Here is a 21,331-nt window from a genome sequence, read left to right as displayed (position 1 = left end):
GGTGACATATCATGGTCTGGTACTTCTCATCGTCACCCACATGAGACGGCTCTTGTTGCAGTCGGGGTTGTTCTGTCCACACTCCCTCTGTCTCTGCTCACTGTCTGCTTTTCTTGGACATTTCTGAAATACTGCCTTGCCCGTTTCCTTAGATGGGGAGTCGGGAGGTAACAGGTCTGTTGGCATCTAAAGGGGCTGCAGAGGAGCTGGCCAGGCCCCAGCACCGCCCACCCCACAGGGAGTGCCCGCCCAGGCCCTGGAGGACAGGGCCACGTGCCCCAGTGAAGAGGCCCCACGGGGAGACAGAAAGAGACGCAGAGGCAGCACTTAAAACCGAGGGAACTCATGCTTTAATAGACACTGAAATCACAAAGGAAGAAGGCCAAGCGCCTTAGCAGTCTCAATAAAAATATGAAGTTCTTTTTACATGGCAAACTTTGTAATATAAAAAGTTTAATGCTATCTGGAAACTGTGAAATTTACAAAAAAAAAAAAAAGTCCATGTAGGCCGCGGACGGCTCACACTGCATGTAAGGAGCGGGAATGCCAAGAGGGGGCGTCGGTGGCCGCGGCGCCCAGGGGACAGGGCCAGGGTGCGGCAGCGCGAGGGCCCAGTTCACACAGCACACGCAGACATCTCAGATCACACCTGCGCTGCGAGGAGGTCACACAGTGTTCCTCTGGCTGCTCGCCAAGGGCAAACCAGGTTATTGCTGGGGTTTCTGCAACCTGAACCTAAACTAGCCAAGTACAGTTCTCCTGGGGCCTGCGGTGCGGGGCTGGGCAGGAAGGGACAGGGGACGTGCTTGGCACCCACCCACCGGAGGGTCCGTGGGGCAGAGGAGAGCGGGGCAGGACCCGGGGGCAGCGCCTGGCTTCTCTCAGTGAGGACTTGAGGAGGAGGGGACAGCGACTGGGGCACACCTGTGTCACCAGCGTGGAAGGTTAGCAGCTGACCTGCTCCTGGTGATTTGACTTGGTTAACAATCATCAAGTACCAGAGGAGTTGGCTGGGAGCGTCGTCTACCTGTCACTGTGGTCCTCCCGAGGTCCTAAGAGACGGGGGTCTTCCTGCTGGTCCCCAGTGTGTTTGCATGTGAGGGGGTGGGGTCGGGGCCATCCCTACCTGAGCTAAGAGCACGTCAAGGCTGCCTGCAGGGGGAAGCGGATGCTTCGGTGGATTCCACACACCGGAGAGTCCTCCCCAGGATGAGCGCCAGGGCCGTGCAGGAGCGTCGCCCAGGTCTCCACGGCTGTCCTCCCTCCTGACACTCCTTTCTGGGTCGCAGGCCTACACCGGGACTTGCAAACTTTCTCTTTCAACCCAGGTCAGCATTCGATCATTTAGGCTTTGGGGGCCAAGAGGCAAGATCAAGAATATCATGTAGGTACTTAGAGAGCGATTGAGAGAGGTAAAATCCTCTCAGCCTAGGACACCTAGGACACCCGAAAAAAATCAGCCCGTGGGTCCCCTGCCAGCCCCTGCTGCTGCCAAGAAGTCCGAGTTGTCCCACCGTCTCCCATGGTGCAAGCACACAGGTTTTTCAGAGTAGCTGGAAATTCACTCTGACGCTGATTTGTACACGTGGGGACTCTGGTGGGGACACTGGGCCTCTATCCAGCCACTCTGTTTCCCCCCCTGAAACTGATGTTCAGGACCAGGTAGAAAGGTCCTGTGTGCAGCAGGAGACCAGGGACAACAGGTACCGAGGGCTAGAAGCAGGTCGGTCACCAGTACTCGCCGGCTGGACGCCACAGGAAGTGGTCTGGGGGGAGGTGTTCTCCAGAGTGGAGGGACAAGGGCACAGAACCCAGGCCCCTGCCCAAGGGCTCAGGGCATTTGGCCAGGAGACTGCAGAGGCGCCCTGAGGAGGGCAGCTGGCGGCGGGGCGGGGGTTGGCTGGGGTGTGCTCTTCGTTGCTGAGACCTGACTTTGCCATCACACAGTGCTGTCCCCCTGGCTGTCACCTGCTACACTAGCACTTCTAGTACCATCTTCCCCTGTGAACATAAGACTTCTCACAACTGCCCACTGCTTTATGAAGGATCTCTCCCGGGTCGGTCAGGGCTGGACAGGGCAGCCTCCCTGAATGGGCCTGGCTGTCATAAGCCCTCCACGATGTGCTCCTGAGAGTAACCAAGTGGAGGACATCCTTTCGTCCCCTCAGAAGAGTACGCTGACCGCGCCCCCCACCCCCACCCCGCGCATGGGGCCAGTCATGCCGGTGCAGTGCGACCCTCTCTACGACTAAGGCTGCAGCTGGGGTCCTGGTGCTGGTGTCCCTCTGGCAGCCCCATGTGTCCCCTCCACATGCTGTGGTCCCAGGTCAGGCGGCTGCACACCTTCTGTGGTGGACCCTCATAGCAAGGGAGGGGGGCTTTAACTTTAAATAAGTATCTTTTAGATAATTCTAGATTCTCCAGCTAATTTTAGCACTAATAGGATTTCCAACACTTCATTTCTATATTAAAATAAATTAAAGGCCACCCCCAGGTGGCCATTCCCTTGATGTGTCCAGCTAGCAGAGGCCTCGAGGGTCCTGCTGTCTCTGCGGGAGCTGTGTCTGGTCTCTGATCCCCAACTTCCTGTCTGTTTAGCAATGGTTCAGATGCGGGTGCCCTGCGTCCCGGGACTGGCTCCAGCCAGGCAGCTCACAGGGGACAGGGCCCCAGGGATATGGGACCTGGCGGCCCATGGAGGCTGAAGAGGTCTGTGGGGAAGACGGGGGACAATGAGCACCTAATTAAAGGCAACCGGGCTGGAAGGAGGGTCTGGTTCCATCTGGTGAACCAGAGTTTTGTTTTGTTAGGTTTTTTTCCCTCCTTTTTTTTTTTTTTCCTCTTTTTTTGCTTAATAAGGAAACTGAATATTTTCAACCCTTTCCCCCAAAACTTGATAATTGCTTATGGATGACTATTCAAAATTTGGCATTTTAAAAAACTTTTTGAGCTTTTAAAAATAACAGCTATAAATGCAAAGTACTATTGATAACAAAACCAGGTTGTTCATCCGTGTACAAAAAAGGTCAGTAATGTTTTAAAAGCACAAAGTTGCATCTTAAATCACAATTGCATAGTTCTAAAATGCCTGGGTCGGAGTTACATAAACTTTTTAAGAAAATTCAAGTTTGGCTGAGGTGGGGCCCTAGGGCCTTGCGGAAGCGCGCTGACGGGCGTTATTGCGAGTGGCTGTGGCGGCCGCAGGACTGCGACAGGTTTACGTCATTGGCATTTTTGAAACCGTTATTCTGTTTTTGGCTAATATGACACTTTCATGTCGATCTCGACTTGGATTTTCTGACTGTCCCGGCAGAGAAGGTGCTGCCCGGGCTCTCCTGTCCCCTCCACCCCAGAATCATGGCCATTTTTGTACAAAATCCTGTCAAAGAATCACATCAAAGACGAGTGGCAGGGGGTCCGGGGTGGACATGGGTGAGGTGCGGAGACTCGCCCCAGTGCCATTCCCGGCCACCAGCCCGGGGCGCCTGGGGGGCGGGCTTTGCGACGTGCCCTACCAGGGCGGCCACCGGGGGCGCTGCGCGGCTGAGGGGGACAGCGCTCCGGCGGGTGGCCCCCGCGGGGGCGCCGCTGCTCTCAGAGTCGTGGGCGGAAAGAGGGAAGCTTCAGCATTTGGAAGAAGGAAAAAACCTTCCTGGGGACAGGAACTTGTAGCCGTTTGCTGAAGGAAGTCTCAGGGGGCGAGCGGGGGCTGCGGGGCCCAGCGCGGTGGTCTCGGGGCGCCAGTGGCCGTTGGGGGGGGCCCTGGGGGGCGCCTCGTCCCGCGGCTGCAGCGACAGCTCCTGCAGTTCCAGCTTGTCGACCCCCTCCTCCTTCTTGTTGTGCCGAGGCGACAAGTTTAGCAGGCTGAGCACGTCTCTCTTGGAGGTGGTGGTTCCGGGGGGCCCCCGCAGCACCCTCACGGGCCCCGCGGGGGGCTGGGGCGCGCTCTGCCACAGCATCTTCAGGTTGTGCACGGCCTGCACCTTCTCGTCGATGGCCGCCAGCTTCAGCTTGTCCAGGTCGGGGGCGTCGGCGGGGCTGGAGCGCGCGGAGCCGGCGGAGGAGTAGGAGAGCGCGGGCGAGGGCGCGCTGCCCGCCGGGGACTGGTGGCCCGAGCTGGGGGACAGGGTCCGCGGCGACCTGGAGATGTGGGCGCTGTAGGGGGAGCTGGGGTACTTGAGTTTGAAGAGCGGCTGGTCCGACAGGGAGGCCTGGGAGTCGCAGGGGGACGGGCGGCCGCTGTGCTGGCTCGGGGACGCGGGGCTGCTGTACCCGGAGCTCACCTTGGGCAGGGACGAGCTCCGGGCTGGGGGCTTTGGTTTGGTGGCGACGGGCGACGGCTGGCTCTTCTGGTGGGAGAGGACGGGCCTGCTGAAGGCGCTGGTTTCCGAGGCTCTGAAGACCGGGGCGCTGGGGGGCACCGGGGCGCCGTCCTCGCGGGGGCTCCCCGGGCCGCCCTGGCCGCCGCTCCTCTGGAGCCGCTCCACCGCCAGGAGGTGACTTTGCGTCTCTTCCAGAATCTTCTGGGCCAGCTCCTGGGGGTCCAGCTTGGGGCTGCCGTCCTCCTGGGACTTGACGGTGCTGTCCGTCTCCGTGCTGGACTGGTCCGACTCGCCCGTGTCGGAGCTCGCCAGCTTGCCCACCTTCTGGAAGGGCGAGTTGGGGCTGGGGATCAGAGTCATCTTGGCCGGGGAGTTGGGGGTGCTCACGCTGCCCTTGGAGCTGACCGACACCTTGGCGCCCACGGCAGCGCCCCCGCGGGCAAGCTTGGGGTCCGGGGAGAAGCGCGCCTCCCTGCCCTCGGGGTGGGCGGCCAGGGGCTCGGTGCTGACGATGGAGAAGCCCTCGTACTCCTCCTCGTCCTTGCTGCCCGCTGCCCGGGCCTGGGGGGACAGCGGGCTCCGCGGCAGGGTGGTGGCTCGCTGCGGGTAAGTGTTCTTGGGCTTGTCGAAATCCTGCCGTCCCCTAGGGCCTCCGCCCTCCGGGCCGCACTCCGGCCTGGAGACGAAGCTCATGGAGGAGGCGATGGAGCTCAGGCTGTATACGGAGATGGCGTCTGAGGCCAGACTGTCCGCTCCTGTCGGGGAGAAGGGCGGGTGCTGGCAGCCCAAGGGCAGGGCGTTGGAGACGGATTGAGCAGAGGCCAGGGACTCCAGGGAGGATGAACTGTCCAGGCTGAGGCGCTTGGGGAGCTCGGTGGAATCTGAGCACAGACACAGGGACGAGGGTGGTTAGAATGTTAGACGGTTTCCATTTTTCTTTCGAAAATCACAGACGTCCCTAGAAACTAGCAAGGAATTATGCAAATGCTACTCCTGCCCAAGTGGGACTCATTTACACCCAAGTCCAGTTGGAAAGAGAAGTGCATCCAACAGTGGGCCAAAGACACCCTGGGGAAGCCACAGCGGCACTCCTGAGGCCTCGGCCAGCACCTCAGTCTTCACACCTCTGCTCCTGGCCACTAGAGGGACCCACGCCTGCCATCCTGCTCTGACCAGCACTGAGCTTTCAGTGGTGTCCCCGTGCTCAGCCCCACATGTGCCATTCGTGGTAGCCAGGTCCTGGTGGTCCCAGCAGACCCCAGGAGTCACCGGCCCTCGCTGCTCCTCAGCTGCCTCTCCCCTGCTCTTGCAGAGGCCACCAGGAGGCCAGCACTCCCAGGCCCAGCATTCACCCTCAGACCTGGTGTGGGACACATCCTGCTCTCACCGGCTTCCCCCTCATCTCTGTGACCTTTGAATCCTGGAGTGCCCCCGGATGCGGTCCTCCTCCCCTCTAATCTGCATGCTTCATCTACACCGCATTCGACACTGGTCACCAGCGGCAGCACTGAGTGGGCCCACGCTACAGCCACCATTCCTCCTGCTGCTTTCCTGACCAGCCAACCAGGGCGGCCCCTGGCTCTTTCCCTGCTGCGATGCACACCCCAGAGCAAATGCCATGGGTTCTGCCCTCCACGCCACTCTCATATCGCAGCCACTCTGCAACCTGAGAGTGCACGGTCTGGGCACCAACTCCTGCCAGGCCTGTGGGTCCCCAATGGCCCATGGAGGGATAGGCCTCCATGGCGCCCATGCCCTTACCCTGCCCTTTCCTTGTGCCCTGTGCCAGCCCCTCAGGCCTGCTACCTACACTCAGCTGTCCTCTCCCACAGGTAGTGAGTTCCCTGGGTGCAGGAGGTTTGTTTATTGCCCGGGGCTGGCATGGACCATCTGCCCTGCAGCTCTGCAGTCCCCAACACACACACACACACACACACACACACACACACACAGAGCCCAAAATGCAGCCAGGAGGAGCGGGCGGGCCTCACAGGGGGTCTTACCAAAGAGAGCCAGCAGCGACTGCAGGGCGAAGTGCACGGTGCGCCGGCTGGCCTGCTTCCCGGTCTTCAGGATGACCTCCTCCTGCCCCACCTCACACAGGTCGAACCCTGGAGAGACCAGGCACAGAGCTGTGTCCTCAGGGGGCCTCAGGTACCCCACAGGACAGAGCGGGGCCTCTGTACTGCTTCACACAGCGGGGTGTGTCCGCAGGGGCTGGGCCTCCTGTCCCCGTTCCTACACAGCTGAGTGTGGTGCTGCTGCTGCCAGGCCCTGCGCCCTCGAAGAGCTCTGGTCCCCTCCTGCCTGAGCCAGGTGCTGAGCAGGACTTAATGAGGCTCATTAACATGTCCATGTTTTCTGTTCTGCTCAGACCATCCAGGGCAAGCACGGACGCTGCACTCAGCACTGGGCCCGCATCTAAAGCCGGTGCTCGGGAAGGTGGCAGTTTCTCCTGGGCAAGGAGAGCGTCATCACACGGCCCCGCCGTCCTGGCTGACTGCCCACAGGGAGTTCAGTCATGCCTAAGCCCAGGGGCTGCTCCCCGACCCCCAGGACCCTAAGGAGCCCAGAGCAGCACAGCTATGCCCATGCACCGGCCTCCTGGGCTCGAGGCTGGCTAATGAGCTGCTGATACCGCAGTGACAATGTAAGAGCCACCACAGCGGGTGTGGTGGCCTATGCCTGTAGCCCAGCTACGAGGGAGGCAGGAAGAACACCTGTGTCCACCAGTTCAGGATCATCCTGGGTGACACAGCAAAACCCTTCTCTTAGGCAGCCAACGAGGACCTCTCCTCTCCCTGGGAAGATGCTAACTCAGACATGTGGCTGTGACTGTCACAAACGGGGACCACCATGCATGACAAAGGTCCTGGAGGCCTTGAGCACTGAGTCTTGGCCCCGCCTCTCCCAGAAGACCACTGACTCCACCTGAACCCTCAGATGGATTGTGCTGAGCCCCCAGGGAACAGGGCACCTGCGGTGCCACAGCCTGTCCTCGGATCAGGGCTCTGTGGCACACAGCGTGGCCACTGTCAGCAGGCCGAGTGGCTCAGGACTGCACAGCCCCTGAGGGGACAGCTCTTCCTGGTCTGTTCTTCCTCAAGGACTCTGACACTGGTCTGGACACCACCTTTCCCTTTGGAACAAGGTTCCCTGGAAGAGGTGACATTCTGATCACCGTAGGACATTGTCCTCCCTGAAGTGGAGAACAAATAATCCCTGAAAGTTACTCATTTAAAAATGAGTGACTAGTTATATAAATGTCACATTTCTGTTCCTGACCCTAACCTCTACCTTCACCCACAGCTGACTTGGCTGCTCCCACAGACTGCGCCCCACCCCCCAAGCCTGCGCAGGACCCGCAGGCTCTCCTCTGGATGCCTGGCCTTGAGGGGCTGCTCTCCGCCCAGCACTGGTCACCAGTCTTCGAGGACCGCCTGTGAGCCTGGGCACCCTGACTCACCAGGGTAGCAGCCCATTTCAGCCCCAGAGCCAGCATGGGCACTCTTGTGTCCCTATGAACGGTGCCCTGTGACACAGCTGGTACTGGATGTCACAGGTGAGGAGCAGAGCAAAGGAGGCTAGGGGCCCGAGCCACCTGGCCCCTCGAGGCCACGGGCTCTCCTATCCTAGAAAGGCGTGACCACCTCTCCTGGCCAACACACCTGTCATGGAGGCGGAGAGCTTTGAGGGCTGGGCCGGCCTTTCTCACTCCTGGGTGAGACGGCTGCTGACCACCGCGGCAGAGGCCAACTCACCGGATCTACCTTACTCCAGGAGGCTACATTTGAAATCCACAGGAAAAAAGCCAGCCGCACAGCCCGTGCTGGCCTCATGGGGGGACTGGAAGCCTGGGTCCCTTCCTCCCTCAAAGAAACCAAGTATCTGAAAACCCAGAGAGCCAACCTGTGTGGGGGGAGTTGCTGGCGATGTCAGAAAGCAGGTTAGAAAATGCAAAAGGGGCCGATACCAAGGGCCCGGGCGCCCAGGGCCTCCTGTCCGGGTAGTTGGCCCCTGGGGCAGTGAGGTCAGCCTCTCCCTGCCTCCTGGGACCTGAACTGCCGCTCCCTGCAGCCCACGCCAGGCCCGCTCCACTTCTTGGTGTCCCCTGGCCTGGGTCTTTCTGTCAACACCCTGTTCTCTCTGAGGCCTGCCCTGGCCCCTGACCAGTAGCCCTTCAGCCTGTTGCCCTCAGGTGCTCTGGGCACAGTCCTGATGGGGTCTACCCATCCCTTCTGCTGGGGGATGGCTCCAGGAGGCCAGCAAGGCTGCTGTCACTCAGGTGGCATCTCCAGAGCTGGAGGACTGCCCTGCACCCTGCAGGTGCCCAAGATGAGGCTGTGGAGTGGCTGCTCATGGGCACTCTTGTGTCCCTCTGAATGGTGCACTGTGACACAGCTGGTACTGGATGTCACAGGTGAGGAGCAGAGCAAAGGAGGCTAGGGGCCCGAGCCACCTGGCCCCCTGAGGCCACGGGCTTTCCCATCCTAGAAAGGCGTGACAAAGGCAAGTCTCTGGGCACGTGGGGGATGGGGATGGAGGCTTGGGCCTCTGGGCCTCATCAGCAGATGTACCTGCTGTAAAGAAGCCACCGTTGCGTCAGGACTGACCGGCTGCATGAGGAACAGGGGAGGCACAGTGAGCCTCCTGGGCGGGACAGGGGCCTGCAGGGCAGCAGTAGCTGCCCTGGCTCCTGGGTGTCTCAGTGAGTCCCGCTTCCTTCCAGCTCCCAGTAGTCAGCACGGGCCACACTCAGCCACCAGTCTGGCCCTGCAACTCTGAATTTCCTTCAGCTGCTAATCGTGGTGGATGCCACAAATGGAACCCAGCAGATTCCCAGTACGGCGATGTGGACAGAGGAGGGAGGTGACATCATAAGGCAGGGGGACGGATGAAGCTGGAGGGCACCTGGGAATCTCACAGGGGCGGTGGAATCTCTGAACTGTAAGATGGCATCTAAGGGAGCACTGGGGGGGACCCAGGGCCCCAGCAGAGCCCGGGGAGCAGCAGGTGGTCAAGGGGCTGGGTCCTACCGAGTGCGGCCAGGAACTCGTGGCATCCCGGGAGCCGCCACAGCTGGACGCTGATGGACACCTGGATGGGGACTGAGGCGAAGTCCTGCTCCTTCTCGCCAGCCTGGAGCTGCACCAGCACCTGGTGGAGCTGAGGGAGGGAGGCGGACATGAGCACCCGGCCCGCCCGGCCTCTTCCCCTCCAGCCCGAGTTGTCCTTGTCCCCTGTCACTGCTGTCACCCTCTCGCCTTGTGTGTGGGTAGTGTTTGACGATCTTGTTAAGGTGCCTTCCTGCCCAGCGCCTGCTGTCCTCTAGGGAGCTAAGGGACAGCGGGGCTGAGGCCAGAGGCACGAAGGTCCTAAGGCCTCCCTGCACCCAGCTCTGCTCCAGCCTCAGGAGAGGAGGGGCAGGATGGGCACTGGTGACCTCCTTTTTCACGCAGGCACTTCATAAAGCCATCTTCAGGATACTGAGGTTCATGGGAAAGGAGTGTCCAGCGCCCCAGCCCTCAGGGAGGAGCCCGGGCCCGCTCAGGTGTCCCCCGCCCGGGTCTGTCTGTGACCTCCGCTTCCTATGTTCACAGTGTCAAAGTTCATTCAACCCCCGCTGCTCTGGGGTCAAATCAAGGGGGCTGGGGCTCAGGGTAGAGCATTTTCCTGGCACGTGCGAGGCCCTGGGCTCCATCCTCAGCACCACATAGAAATAAATACACAAAATAAAGGTGTGTATCCATCTACAACTAAAAAAAATTTTAAAGGTCAAATCAAGGGCACAGAAGGGTGGAGCAGGAAAGGGGGAGCCAGAGCAGAGGATGGAGCCAGTGGGCAGCAGCACGGGCCCGCGGGGTCCCCGGAGCCAGGCAGTGGTGCAGCAGCTGGAGCTCGGGCGGGATGGGCGGAGGCTCATCTGGGGGCAGCTGCTACTTAAAGTCATACTTACCATTCCCACCATATTTTTAACAGCCTTCGGCCAGCAGATTATAAGAAAAAGAAAGAAAGAGAGAGAGAAGAGAGAGTTTAGAGTCAAGCACAGGCTGTCGCACCACGAGCGAGCGCGCGCTGCCGCAGGAGGCCCCGGCTGGGGAGGAGCGAGAGCAGCAGGACAGGCACACTCAGGCCAGTGCTGGGGCAGGGCATGTGGCATCGCGGGGTTCCAGAGGGTTCCCGAGGCCCCGGGGCTTCCCCTGAAGGCAGGGAAGTGAGGACTAGCTCCCAGGAAGCCCACTGCCCTCGTGTGGTCTAGCTGTCCCTTCTGTGCTGCGTGTGCTAATGTGCCGGATTCCAGAAGCTCCTTCCTGGTGCTGCCCACAAGAGCAGGAAGGGCCTCCTAGAGACACAGGATGGAGGGAGGGGCGGCCACGGCAGGTGTCCTGTTCAAGTCCTGGCCGGGAACAGCCCCAGGTGAGTGGCTGCAGCCCCACTGAGGACCTCAGAGCCTGCTCCACTGGGCGGCTCATGTCCACAAGGGAAGTGTTTCTGCTGACCGAAGTCCCGAGGTCCCCCAGCAGGATGGCCAGGAAGGGCGACTGTGCTTCAGGTCACACTTCAAAACTGCTCTGTGCTCTGATCTTTCCCACCCAGAAGCCCACATGCGCTGTCCCCTGGGCTAGTCCCAGACATCGCTGGCCAGCAGGAGATTGAGCAGGCATAGAGGAGCTCAAGGCCCAGGTGGGGGACCTGCCTGAGGCTAAGAACGAAGCCCCTCCCAATCCCCGGGTCAGAGCAGCTCCATCCTCAGGGCGAGCGCCCGTCAGGCGTGCTGGGCACGGAGCCCACTCCTGCCATTTTTTTTCAGGCATGAAAAGTACTTGGTAGCGGACCCTGTGGTCATCCCGTAGACTGGCACAAGGCCCACTGGGCTGGGGATGGTGGCTGTGACATTTGTCAATCAACTAAAAAAGTTGGGGTGGGCTGACAGGTGCAGGTGGGCACTGCAAGGCAAGTGCAGGAACCGCCCAGGGCTTCAGGTGACAGGCTCTGAGTGTTACCTGGAGGTGCGCTGCGCTATGACACTAGGAGGACCTGCCCTTGCAGACCCAGCCTGTGCCTCCCCTCTGATCATTCAGACAGAAAAGAGCAGGAGGGCTGCGAGACTCGCAGGTCTTGTCCTGGACCACACCACACCCTCGGGCTCAGCCGGGCCTGGGCTCCACTGTCTGGGCCCCACTCACCCGGCTGATGAGCTGCTCGCCGGTCTCTGAGGCAGTGATGAGCTTGCAGAGGGCCTGGAGGGCGGGGTTGGGCAGACCTGCAGGAGACAAGGAGGCAGGGTTACCCAGGGGCCTCCGCACCCGTGGTCCTGCCACCTTCCAGGGGAGAGAGCCCCACACGCTCAGTATTGGTGGCATTTTTCAAGCCTGGACCTAACAGACATGTCTACGTGTGACTTGGAAAATGTGGCCTCTGAGGAAGCCTGACCCTGCCACACCCTCCAGGACAGTCCCAGTCAGCAGACTGTGCCACTCTGGCTGCCCTGCAGCTGTGTCAGACCCACAGCCGCCAGTGACAGCGTCAGAACTAACACCTGCCCAGAGCCACCTCACGTCACCCCGGAAGGGGCAGAGCTGGGGCCTGCTTAGCCTGGACTCTCATAAAGAAGGACCCCCTGGTGAGGGGCCGTGGTGGCCCAGATCAGCAGCCCAGGACGACTTGGCCCTCCCGGCTGCGGGTCACAGCGGGATGGGTCTCCCCGTCCCCTGGCCCGTTGCCCGAGGCTGACGTCCTGCGGTGGCTCACCCAGCAGGGACTGGAGGGTGCTGCTGCACTGCTGGAGCCGGTCCCCCGGGTCGGAGGTGGGGAAGAAGACGGCCGCCGGGAGGCCGCTGGCCGGGGGGTCCAGCCGGAAGCCCACGGCGGTGAGGAGGGCCTGCCAGCCCGGGATACCGCCCACTTTGTTCTCCACGCTCTGCTGCGAGGTGTACATGGCGTTGCGCTGACCGTTCTGGATGCGCTGCAGGGACTTCTCCACCTGGCGGGGAGAGGGACAGTCAGAGGCCCTGGCCGCCCCCTGCGCTCCGCATGGCTCTGAGGGAGAAGCCAGGGCTGTGCCAACTGGGCCCCGGGCGGCCAAGGGGGCCAGGCCTGGGGGCACCGAGGGTCACTCTGCAGGGGGTGAGGTGGGCGGTCTGCCCCTGAGAGTGGCAGGACGAGGCCTCTGTCCCCGTCCTAGTCCCTGGCCAGCCCTTCCTGTCCCCAGTCTCTTCCACAGACCCTGGAGAAATTTGCCTGAAAACAGCTCTCAGGCCAGGGGCTGCCCAGGCCATGTCACAGCCCCTCGCCCCACCAAGACCCCTTTGCTGCCGGCGGCCCACCCCACACCGCACCCCGCAGCACCCATCGCAGGCCACGGCTGGCACCATTCTCCTTCCCTGACTTGCCACTTGGCTTCCCTCGGCCTACCTCTGCCCCATAGACCGCGGCTCCCCGCGAGGAAGGGCTTTCTGTCTACAGGCCTCACCAGGGTCGGGCCTTAGCGTCCCCATCACCTGCCCTCCTCGTCCTCCACAGGGGAGCCTGCTGTCCCTGGCAGGTCTCTCTAGGGGACACCTCTGTCCACCCTGAGACTGAGCGCCATCCCTGGGGGGCAGTGAGTCATCCAAAAGGCCCCCGAAAGCTTTTCTGAATGTGGAGCAGTGAGATGCCAGGGCTCAGGCGACCCCGGGGCAGGCCGCAGCGCACTCATGGCAGCCAGAAGGGCACGGTGCAGCTGAGCCCTGCCTGCCCCGGGGCTGGAGGGAGCACGGGGTAGCTGGAAGAAGGGAGGGGCCGGCGGGCCCGACCGTGGCCACCATACCCTCAAACACAAAGCTGAGGAAGGAGAGGACCCCTGAGTGTCGCCTGAGGGCCCCAGGGCACATGGGTAGCTGAGGCTCAGCCTGAGCAGAAGGCTCTGCCACCTAGGAAGGAAACGCGGGCTGGGAGAGGGAACCAGGATGGAGGGACTCGGGGGTGACACTTGAGAAGGGACTTGGGATGAGCAACTGAAAGCCTCTGCGCAGCTTCAGACACAGCTGGCGCCAGTGGAGATGGCTTCCCAGCACCCTCAGGGAACATGGGCCCATCTGCCTGCAGCAGGTGTCCCTGGGTGCTTTGGGCCACCACATACTTTGTCACACCCCATTCCTGCTGGCCTCAGGCAGACCCTCAGCTGGAGAAAGGTGCATGACCCGTCCATCATGAGATGGTCCAAGAGTGCACAGCCTGGGCACACGGGGTGTGCGACTCCTGCCCAGGCCCTCCATGGGACAAGGAGTGTACATGGCCAAGGGGACCTACACACCTGGAATGCAGCCCTGCGGGGAATCCACGGGGTGCTCCCTGACAAGCCTGGATGGAGACACAGAGCATGGGGCTCCTGAACTGTACGGGGACCCTGGGGCCGCTGCATGCTCCAGGTGCAGGAAGGGTGGACATGGAGCAGCTGTGTGGCCCTGCCATTCAAGCCACAGGCCGGCCCGGGCTAGCCTTGCTGGCACCGAGCTCTAAGGGGGTTGTGAGTGCTAAATGGGACATGTTTTACGTCACTGTGTCTTGACTTAAAACCTTTTAAACGTGTATCTGATGACACTTCCACTCACGCTCACTGGGGCCCTGCAGATTCTGGGGCAGCCAGAGGCGTGATCAGGAGCCTTCCGTGTGGGTGTCAGAGGGGCCAGTGGCATCCAGCTGTGAAACAGTGATGTCTGGGAGCTACCGCAGCCCTACTGTGTGCCAGGTGCTCACATTGTCTCAATCTTCGTAACGACCTTGAAACACTGGCTTCATCACCACCCTCTAGAGGGGGAAACTGAGCTCAGGGAGCCAAAGTGACTTGCCTGAAGCCACAGGGAAATAGTGGGGTGCGGGTCACTGCCCTCCACTGCCCTCTCCCAGGGTCTCGGCAAGGACTGCTGCAGCAGTCCTGGGGCCCTGCGTGGTGCCACCTGCCCACCTCCCAGCTGTGGCTGGCAACTGGCTCCGGGTGCTGGTGCCCTTACCAGGTGTAGCAGCACTCGCAGGGCATCCCGTGCGCGCTCCGGGTGCTGCAGGATCTCCGTGAGGGCCTGGCCGACGAGCGAGGAGGGGCTGTTGAGCTTGACGTCGCTCCCGATGAGCAGGAACCCTGTGGAGAGTGTGGGGCACCTCAGCAGGGCACCTCAGCAGGGCCCCCGGAGACCCACCCAGTCTGGGTCCCGTGGCCAGCCCGGCACAGAGCTGGCCCTGGCAGGACATCCAGCCAGCACCCCGTCCCTGTCCTTTCCAGGTCACATGCTTCCAGCCTTTCTGCACTGAGCAGAGCCAGGTGGGCACCTCCCAGGAGTGACTGGCCTTGCTTTCCCTGGGTCCTTCTGCATCTTTTGTCCTAGTATTTGTGGGGGGACCTGGGGGTAGGAGGCACCCTCCTGCTCTAAAAGTGGCCAGGAAGCACCATTTGCTGTCCAAGGAGCATGTGAGCTACATCCCTCCCGAGCCCCAGGCTCCTCAGCACCAAGGAGAAGCTTCAGGACGGGCCGCCCCAGGCCAGGCGGGCGAGGGCTTTCCAGGAGAGGGAGCCGTTTTAAAGTTAGCAAGGCAGTGTCACCAAAAGTCCCTGCCCTCAGAGCAGTGGCCACTTCTACCAACAAAGCTAAAGAGAGACCCTCTTCTAAAACGTCACATCCACATGCACATGAGGACCAACAGGAGCAGGGACCCCTTTCCAGAATGGCCAAGCAGAGCCAGGCTCCCACAGAGCCTGGGGGGTCTTCTGTGGGACCCTGCAGGGCCCAGATCCCCTTCCACCTGCCATGGGACAGGAGTGTACATGTGCCAAGAGCACAGATAAAACAGGACATGGGCTGAGAATAGTGAGGGACCCACTGGGTCACCTGCTTCCTGCATCTCCTGGGGGCAGTGGTTCAGCAACATGCCACTCTGTGTGGTGATGGGTGAGGGGCCGGAAGCAGGCAGTGGGCCTCCAACCAGCCTCAGGCTCGGGAGGACGTGGGCCTCAGCCACGGGAGGACACAGGCAATAGTTTTTTTGTTTTGTTTTTGAAAAATGCTACAGATGTGCTTTTTGTGACGTGAAAGTGCTTCCCCTCCCCCCCACACAGCCTGTCCTCCTGACACCAGCTCCTGGCATGGGCAGCACAGTCTATGTACCCAGTGGGCACCAGGGGTGGCCACCACAGCCAACGTTACTTGCTGGCTGGGCCTGGCAACGTGGTGACTCCCCTTTTGGGCTGGCCCTCCTTTGGGAACATTGGCAGTGACATTAGCAGTCTCAGGCCATGCCACCTGAATTTTTGTCACGAGGGAGAGTGAGGGAAGCCATGTTGTCTCCAACTTTAAATGTGCACAGGGGCCGGCTTTTGCTAAAGCGATGTGTAAATACTTGAGAATAGGATTCCGGCCAGTCCCCCACCACTGGGCCTGCTGCTCGGCGCCAAAGCACCCTGGGGGCGGCAGGATGAGCTCCACGGGTGTGCGGTGGGGACGGCCCCGGGGCTAGCCCTGCACTTGGTCCCGGACTGGAGAGGGGGGTCTGGGGCATGCCGGGGCTTCTGGTGACGCCGTGGCTCATGAACACAGGCTGCTGGGACAGCAGCTCTGCCCACGAGCAGCCCACCCCACCCCTCCTGTGGCCAGGTCACAGGTCAGCCACCCCCTCACTCCCAAGCCCCCTCAGCGCCATGCCGAGGGTCTCCCAGCACGGGCAGTGCCTCGCACTGGGCAGGGCAACCCAGGCCCGAGCTGTGGGCAAGGTGGAGCCGCAGCACCACCCCATCCACCTACAGTGGGCACAAAGGACACTGGGCTTCAGAGAGGGCTGTAACCTGTCTCAAGTGACAGCAGGTGTGTGACCAGAAGGCCAGGTCAAGGGTCTTTCCCATTGGCTGGGGGTTTCAAGGTGGCAACATGGGTCATCTGGGCACAGCGAGGCCATCTGGTGGCAAATATCTGTCCCTGGTCCAAAATACAGTGCCCAGGAGGGGACACTCCTGGCCAGGGCAAGGACCAGGGTGAGGGTCTCGGCAGGAAGGCACACCCCCGCCCCCCCATGCCCACCTGCACCTCGAGGTGCCACGAGGCCCCCCCGGGGCCACCCACCTGCCCAGTTGGAGGGGTGCGCGAAGGCCTTGTTGCTCTGCACGGCCTTCATGGCCTCCCCCAGGGCGGCGCTGGCCTTGAGCCCGTTGAGTAGCGACGAGTAGAAGGCGTGGACGAACATCTTGGAAGCGGCCACGGGCACTGGCCACAGAGCCACCAGCACACACTGAGCGCCGGCGGCCAGGAAGGCCCGCGTCAGCGCCACCACGCCGTCGGCCGTGACCCTGCCGCTGGCCTCCTGCGAAGAGCCGAGCACCACCAGCTTCACGGGCAGCCGCAGGTCCAGCAGGTCGGCAGCCGTGAGCAGCAGCTCCCGCAGGGGCGGGCAGTCCGAGATGCTCTCCCCATCGCTGGCGTCATCCTGCACCCGCAGGGACTCGGGGATCGTGTAGGGGTGGCCGAAGGAGCTCTTGCTGCCAGCAGGGTTGCTGTCCACGCTGGGCGTGAGGACCAGGGCCGACAGTTTCCATGAGATGTGGGTGGCGAAGTGGACGCACTCGGCCTGGGTCAGGGCGCTCATGACCCGCTCCTTGGTGGCCACGCTGCCCACCAGGGGCTGGCAGCCCAGCAGCTCAGACACCATGTGCGCTTCCTCCTCGGCCGACGGCATGGGCCCCCACAGCCACCTGTCCATCACTGCCGACGGGAGCTTGGGGTTGCCGATGACAGCTGCCATGGACGCCGAGCTGGGGTATGCAGGGGGGGTCTTCCTCAGGTGGGACTAAGAGGGGAGGGGACACAGCAGAACACCGTCAGAGTGAGCAGCGGGCATCTCGGGAGGACCCGGGTCCCCGATGACCTTCACCCTGATTTTCCAACGTCTCGACACAGGTGCCTGGCCGCCAGGGATCGCCTGTCCTACAGTCCCGAGATCAGGCCTGGGCTGGGGAGGGACACCACTGTCTGCCAGGTGAAGGGACGGCCAGCCTGCCATGGCTCACACCCAGCTGCCCTAGAGGAAGTGGCGGGGAGGCTTTGGGAAGTGACCTTTCTTACGCTGCCAGTCAATCTGGGGATACAAGCCCAGATCAAGTCCTTCAGAAGCTCTATGTGTGGAGGAGTTTCACTCCGTCACCTTCCAGGACAAAAACATCCCAAGATAGAAAACCAGCCCGGAGCCCCACAGTGTGACCTCCCACCAGGGCAACTTTGGATGCTCTTGAAGGAAACGTAAAGGTATCATGTTATTTCACAACGCCTGCCTCTGCTTGGGCCTCGGTCCACTGTGGGCGAGGGAGACAGTGGCCCTCAGAAGACTGTCCCCTCCATGTCTCTGGACAAGCTGACACAGTGAGCTCACTGCTGCCCCAGTCAAAGCTCTGAAGGCTGCACTGACACCTGGAGGGTTCTGGTGGCGGCAGCGCCTGGGAGACCAGCTCACTCATCACTGGGATCCATCTGATCAATAACAGGGTCAGAGGCTCACAGGAACCCTGTCGTTCACTTTGGGCTGGCTGTTCCCGTGAGGAGCACAGGATCCAGCAACTAGGACAGTCAGAGTCCAGGGCTGCAGGCATGCGCAGCAGACACCGACCCCACGTGAACAGGCCAGTGACCCAGCGGTCAACCAAGGCCCAGAAGAGTCCCAGGGCCCGGGTTCCCAAGGCCAGCCTCCTTCCTGCCCCTGCAGAGCCGCCTGCGAGGTTACCTTGGTGTGCGGGCCGAGCGAGCGGATGGCGGGCACAGCGATGAGGGCGAAGCGCTCGTACAGGTACTCGTTGGAGGAGCTGCCCTTGAGCAGGGCGAAGGGGATGAGGTAGAGCTCCCCCTCCAGGACCAGGACCAGCTGCCGGTGCCGGCCCACGGGGCCGCTGGAGTGCATCAGGCCCTGCGGAGAAGCGCAGCAGGCTGACCGGCTGCTGCCAGGGCCCGCACACCAAGGCCAGCTGGGCTGCCGGCCAGGTGCGAGAGCCACGGGCAGGTCCGAGGGCTGCGGGCCTGAGGGGGGCTCACTCTGGGACCAGCTGGGTGGTCTGGTGGGTTCTGACCACCTGGCAGGGCTAGAGGACTTGAAGTCCACGGGTGACCTGGGGCATCAGGGAGGCTAGGGTGCCAGTCATGAGTGGGGCTGGCCCTCAAAGACCCGGGGAGACTCCAGAAGCTCCAGATGTTTCTACTGAGGTGAGGAATGAAGGCAAAGAGCGCTATCCAGAGGGGTCCCCAGAGTTGTGTCACCCAGATCCCAAGAGCGGGAGGAATGACTCCTCTCAAAACAGGCAGCGGGATCTAGGGGGCTGTTTTCCATTTTGATGAGTAAGAGGCTCAAAGTTCAGCTCTGGGGACAAGGATGACATCTCCCACCCGAGGGGGCAAGGAGGGGCTCCCAGAACTGGTGACTTTTGAGGTCTCTGTGCACCTCCTCTGCAGGGCCTGGGTCTGGGCTCTGGAGGCACTCTGCCTTCTGGGGACATCAGGAGATCTAGACGGCACTGGTATGACACTGTCCCTCCTGAGAGGTCCAGCAGGAGGATATGAGGGAGGGGTGCCCATGTCACGCAGACAGACACCCCCCTTCTCTCCAGACACATTTCATTCCCAAAGGGCTAATGACGGAGCCTGAGGCCCGGGGCCCTCGGAGGAGGCGAGGTGCAACTCTGATGCCGGCCCAACTCAGGCTGTGGGCGGACAGAGCAGAGGCCGCTGCCGAGCGGGGAGCCCAGGTCTGTGTCGCGCTGCGGGCAAGGCTGCTCTGTGGGAGGGAGTCACCAGGCCCCCGCCCCATCTGCCAGGCGGGAATGATGTGCGCCCCGAGGAAGCACTCGTGCTCGCCTGGCCCGTCTGCCACGCTGCCCCGGGCACTTGGCTGAGGGTGGCAGAGGCACTCGGCTAACCCAAAGTGACACATGCCTGGCGGGACAGTCAAGCCCTACAAAGCCCCGTGACTTTTTTTTTTTTTAAATTCTAGCTGCATTGAAAGAAAGTAGAAAGTAAAACCATCAGGCCAATTTGCTGCTCGTTTGCTTTATGAGCCGACCCCCAGGAACACGGGGTGAGTCTCCATGTGACCCAGGAAGGGGGGGCCCTGCAGGTTGGGCAGAAGGTGGGCTGAGGCCAGCTGCATGTCCTCAAGTTGGTCTGTGTCACAGCAGAGGGCACCCAGTGATTCAGACCAGGGCAGATGTGCTGAGGAACAGGGACAGGGGTACTTGCCAGGGCACGGTGAAGAGTGACCTTAGAAACAAGAAGGGAGGAGCCTGTAGATGGGGAGCTCCCTGGGCCTCACGTACATCTGTAGCCGGGAGGCCGTGGGGAGGCCGCGGGGCCCTGGCGACCTTCTGAGTCCCGCCAGTGCCCACAGCCTGCCCTCTACTGAAGGGCCAGCTGTGACCTGAGGTGGACCTGAAAGGGAGGAGCCGCAGGGTCTCCACCCACCATACACCATCCAGCGGAGGCCAGGGAGAACGTTCCAGAACCCCCGCCCTGCATGGGCCCTGCCAGCCCAGGGGAGGCACCTGCTGCCTGCTGAGTCTTGGGTTTGAAAGACAGAATGGCGCAGGTGACAGCCTTCCCCAGCCACCGACAGAGTCTAGCAAATCCCATCAGGACGGGTCTCCTGAGCGGCCGGTTTCTTGTTCTTTGGAGAAGAAATGCGAGGAGGCCAGGGGTGCTGGCCTGTCTGTTCCTGAGGCGCTGCCTGGGCGTGCCCCTGGAGGCTGCGACCTTGGTGGTCAAAATGTGAGGCCAGGCAGTGGACACTGCTGAGCCCTGTGTGCCTGGCCTAGGGACAGAACAGGAACAGGCAGCAAGCCCCCGGGGACCTCGCACACAGCTCTGGGCTCACTAGGCGCAGCAGTGACAGGGACAGCCTTGGGGAGAGCTGATCCTTGGGCTGGCAGGGGGTAGGCGCCCTGAAGGTGGCTCTGGGTAGGACTTCAGAGTCCAAGTCCCATCAGATCTGCTCTGGGCCAGGCCACACTCTACAGCCCTTGCTCAGGTCCAGGGCACTGGGTGCTGAGCGGTGCCGGGAGGGGGCGTGGGGGGGTGCTGGGAGGAGCCACTGTGGTCCTGGGGCAGGTGGCCGTGAGGACTTCCGGCAGAGCCCACCACAAGGTCACCCTTTGCTGCCTCATAGTCTTGGCCTGGTGATAGAAACCAGAGTGCCACCAAGCCGCACGCCCTGAGGGCCTCCTGCCCTGCAGGCCCCAGGCTCCCACAGCGCACCTTGCCCGCGGCACCTGCTGGCCAAGCGGCCTGGCCCCGCAGCGAGCGTCTCCATGTTGCCCTCTTGGGTCTGCTCCCAAGACTCGTATCTGCGGTCCCCCTTGCTGACCCTTGCCTGCCCTGCCACTGTGCTGCCTGTCTCCTGACTGTCCCCAGCAGGATGGACAGCCACGCCAGCCCACCAGGGAGCCAGGCGGCACTCGGGAAGAGGAGGGTCCTAATCTCCTTTTAATTCTTAGGAGACCCCCGCCCCCTTTCTTTCCCTTTTCCTCTCTAGCTTCTGTACATGAGAAAACCCAAGACCCTTGACTTATGTTTGACTTATTTCACTTAACATGGTGGCCTCTAGTTCCATCCATTTCCCTGCAAATAACATGATTCGTTTTTCTTTATGGTTGAGCAGAACTCCACTGTAGGTATACACCACATTTTACTCGTCTACTCCTCCTCCGATGGATACCAGGCTGGTTCCACAGTCTGGCTGCTGTGAACTGGGCTGCTATCAATCTGGGAATGTCTGTGTCATTGGAGTAACACCCAGGGGTGGTGGCCGTGGTCACTTTTGCAGTACAGCTTGTCCTTGCTCCCCAGCATTCATGTTCATGCGGCTAAAACACATAAGTGGCCTCTGTGGAGCACCCAGGTCCAAACTTTAACCCAGCGACCAGGAAAGAGCTGTCCCCTCATGTTTACGTCGCCACCACCACTGTCTACACTATTTCCTGAGACGGCACCATGAAGTCCTGAAGCCAGGATCCCAAT

General features: G+C 61.5%; 1 protein-coding gene across 3 annotated transcripts in view; it reads right to left on the bottom strand.

Annotated features, from left to right (window-relative positions):
- Positions 1 to 327: 327 nt before the first annotated feature.
- The window catches only part of LOC114108264 (tetratricopeptide repeat protein 28), a 594,959-nt gene continuing 573,955 nt past the window's right edge, over positions 328 to 21,331 (bottom strand). For 2 of the 3 annotated variants that reach the window (XM_071614927.1, XM_071614934.1), the window contains 9 exons: positions 18,057 to 18,236; positions 16,409 to 17,129; positions 14,315 to 14,439; positions 12,075 to 12,306; positions 11,510 to 11,586; positions 10,279 to 10,302; positions 9,359 to 9,488; positions 6,326 to 6,433; positions 328 to 5,203 (listed from right to left, as the gene is read on the bottom strand). In XM_071614927.1, the coding sequence (XP_071471028.1) occupies positions 3,624 to 5,203; positions 6,326 to 6,433; positions 9,359 to 9,488; positions 10,279 to 10,302; positions 11,510 to 11,586; positions 12,075 to 12,306; positions 14,315 to 14,439; positions 16,409 to 17,129; positions 18,057 to 18,236 (3,177 nt within the window). In that variant the 3' untranslated portion in view covers positions 328 to 3,623. The remainder of the gene's footprint in view (positions 5,204 to 6,325; positions 6,434 to 9,358; positions 9,489 to 10,278; positions 10,303 to 11,509; positions 11,587 to 12,074; positions 12,307 to 14,314; positions 14,440 to 16,408; positions 17,130 to 18,056; positions 18,237 to 21,331) is intronic. The other variant, XM_071614928.1, reaches the window with a different exon arrangement.

This window comes from Marmota flaviventris, chromosome 1, assembly GCF_047511675.1.
Source record: "Marmota flaviventris isolate mMarFla1 chromosome 1, mMarFla1.hap1, whole genome shotgun sequence".
Taxonomy (NCBI): domain Eukaryota; kingdom Metazoa; phylum Chordata; class Mammalia; order Rodentia; family Sciuridae; genus Marmota; species Marmota flaviventris.
The sequence above is the reverse complement of the archived record's forward strand: the minus strand, read 5'-3'. Positions and strand labels throughout refer to the sequence as shown.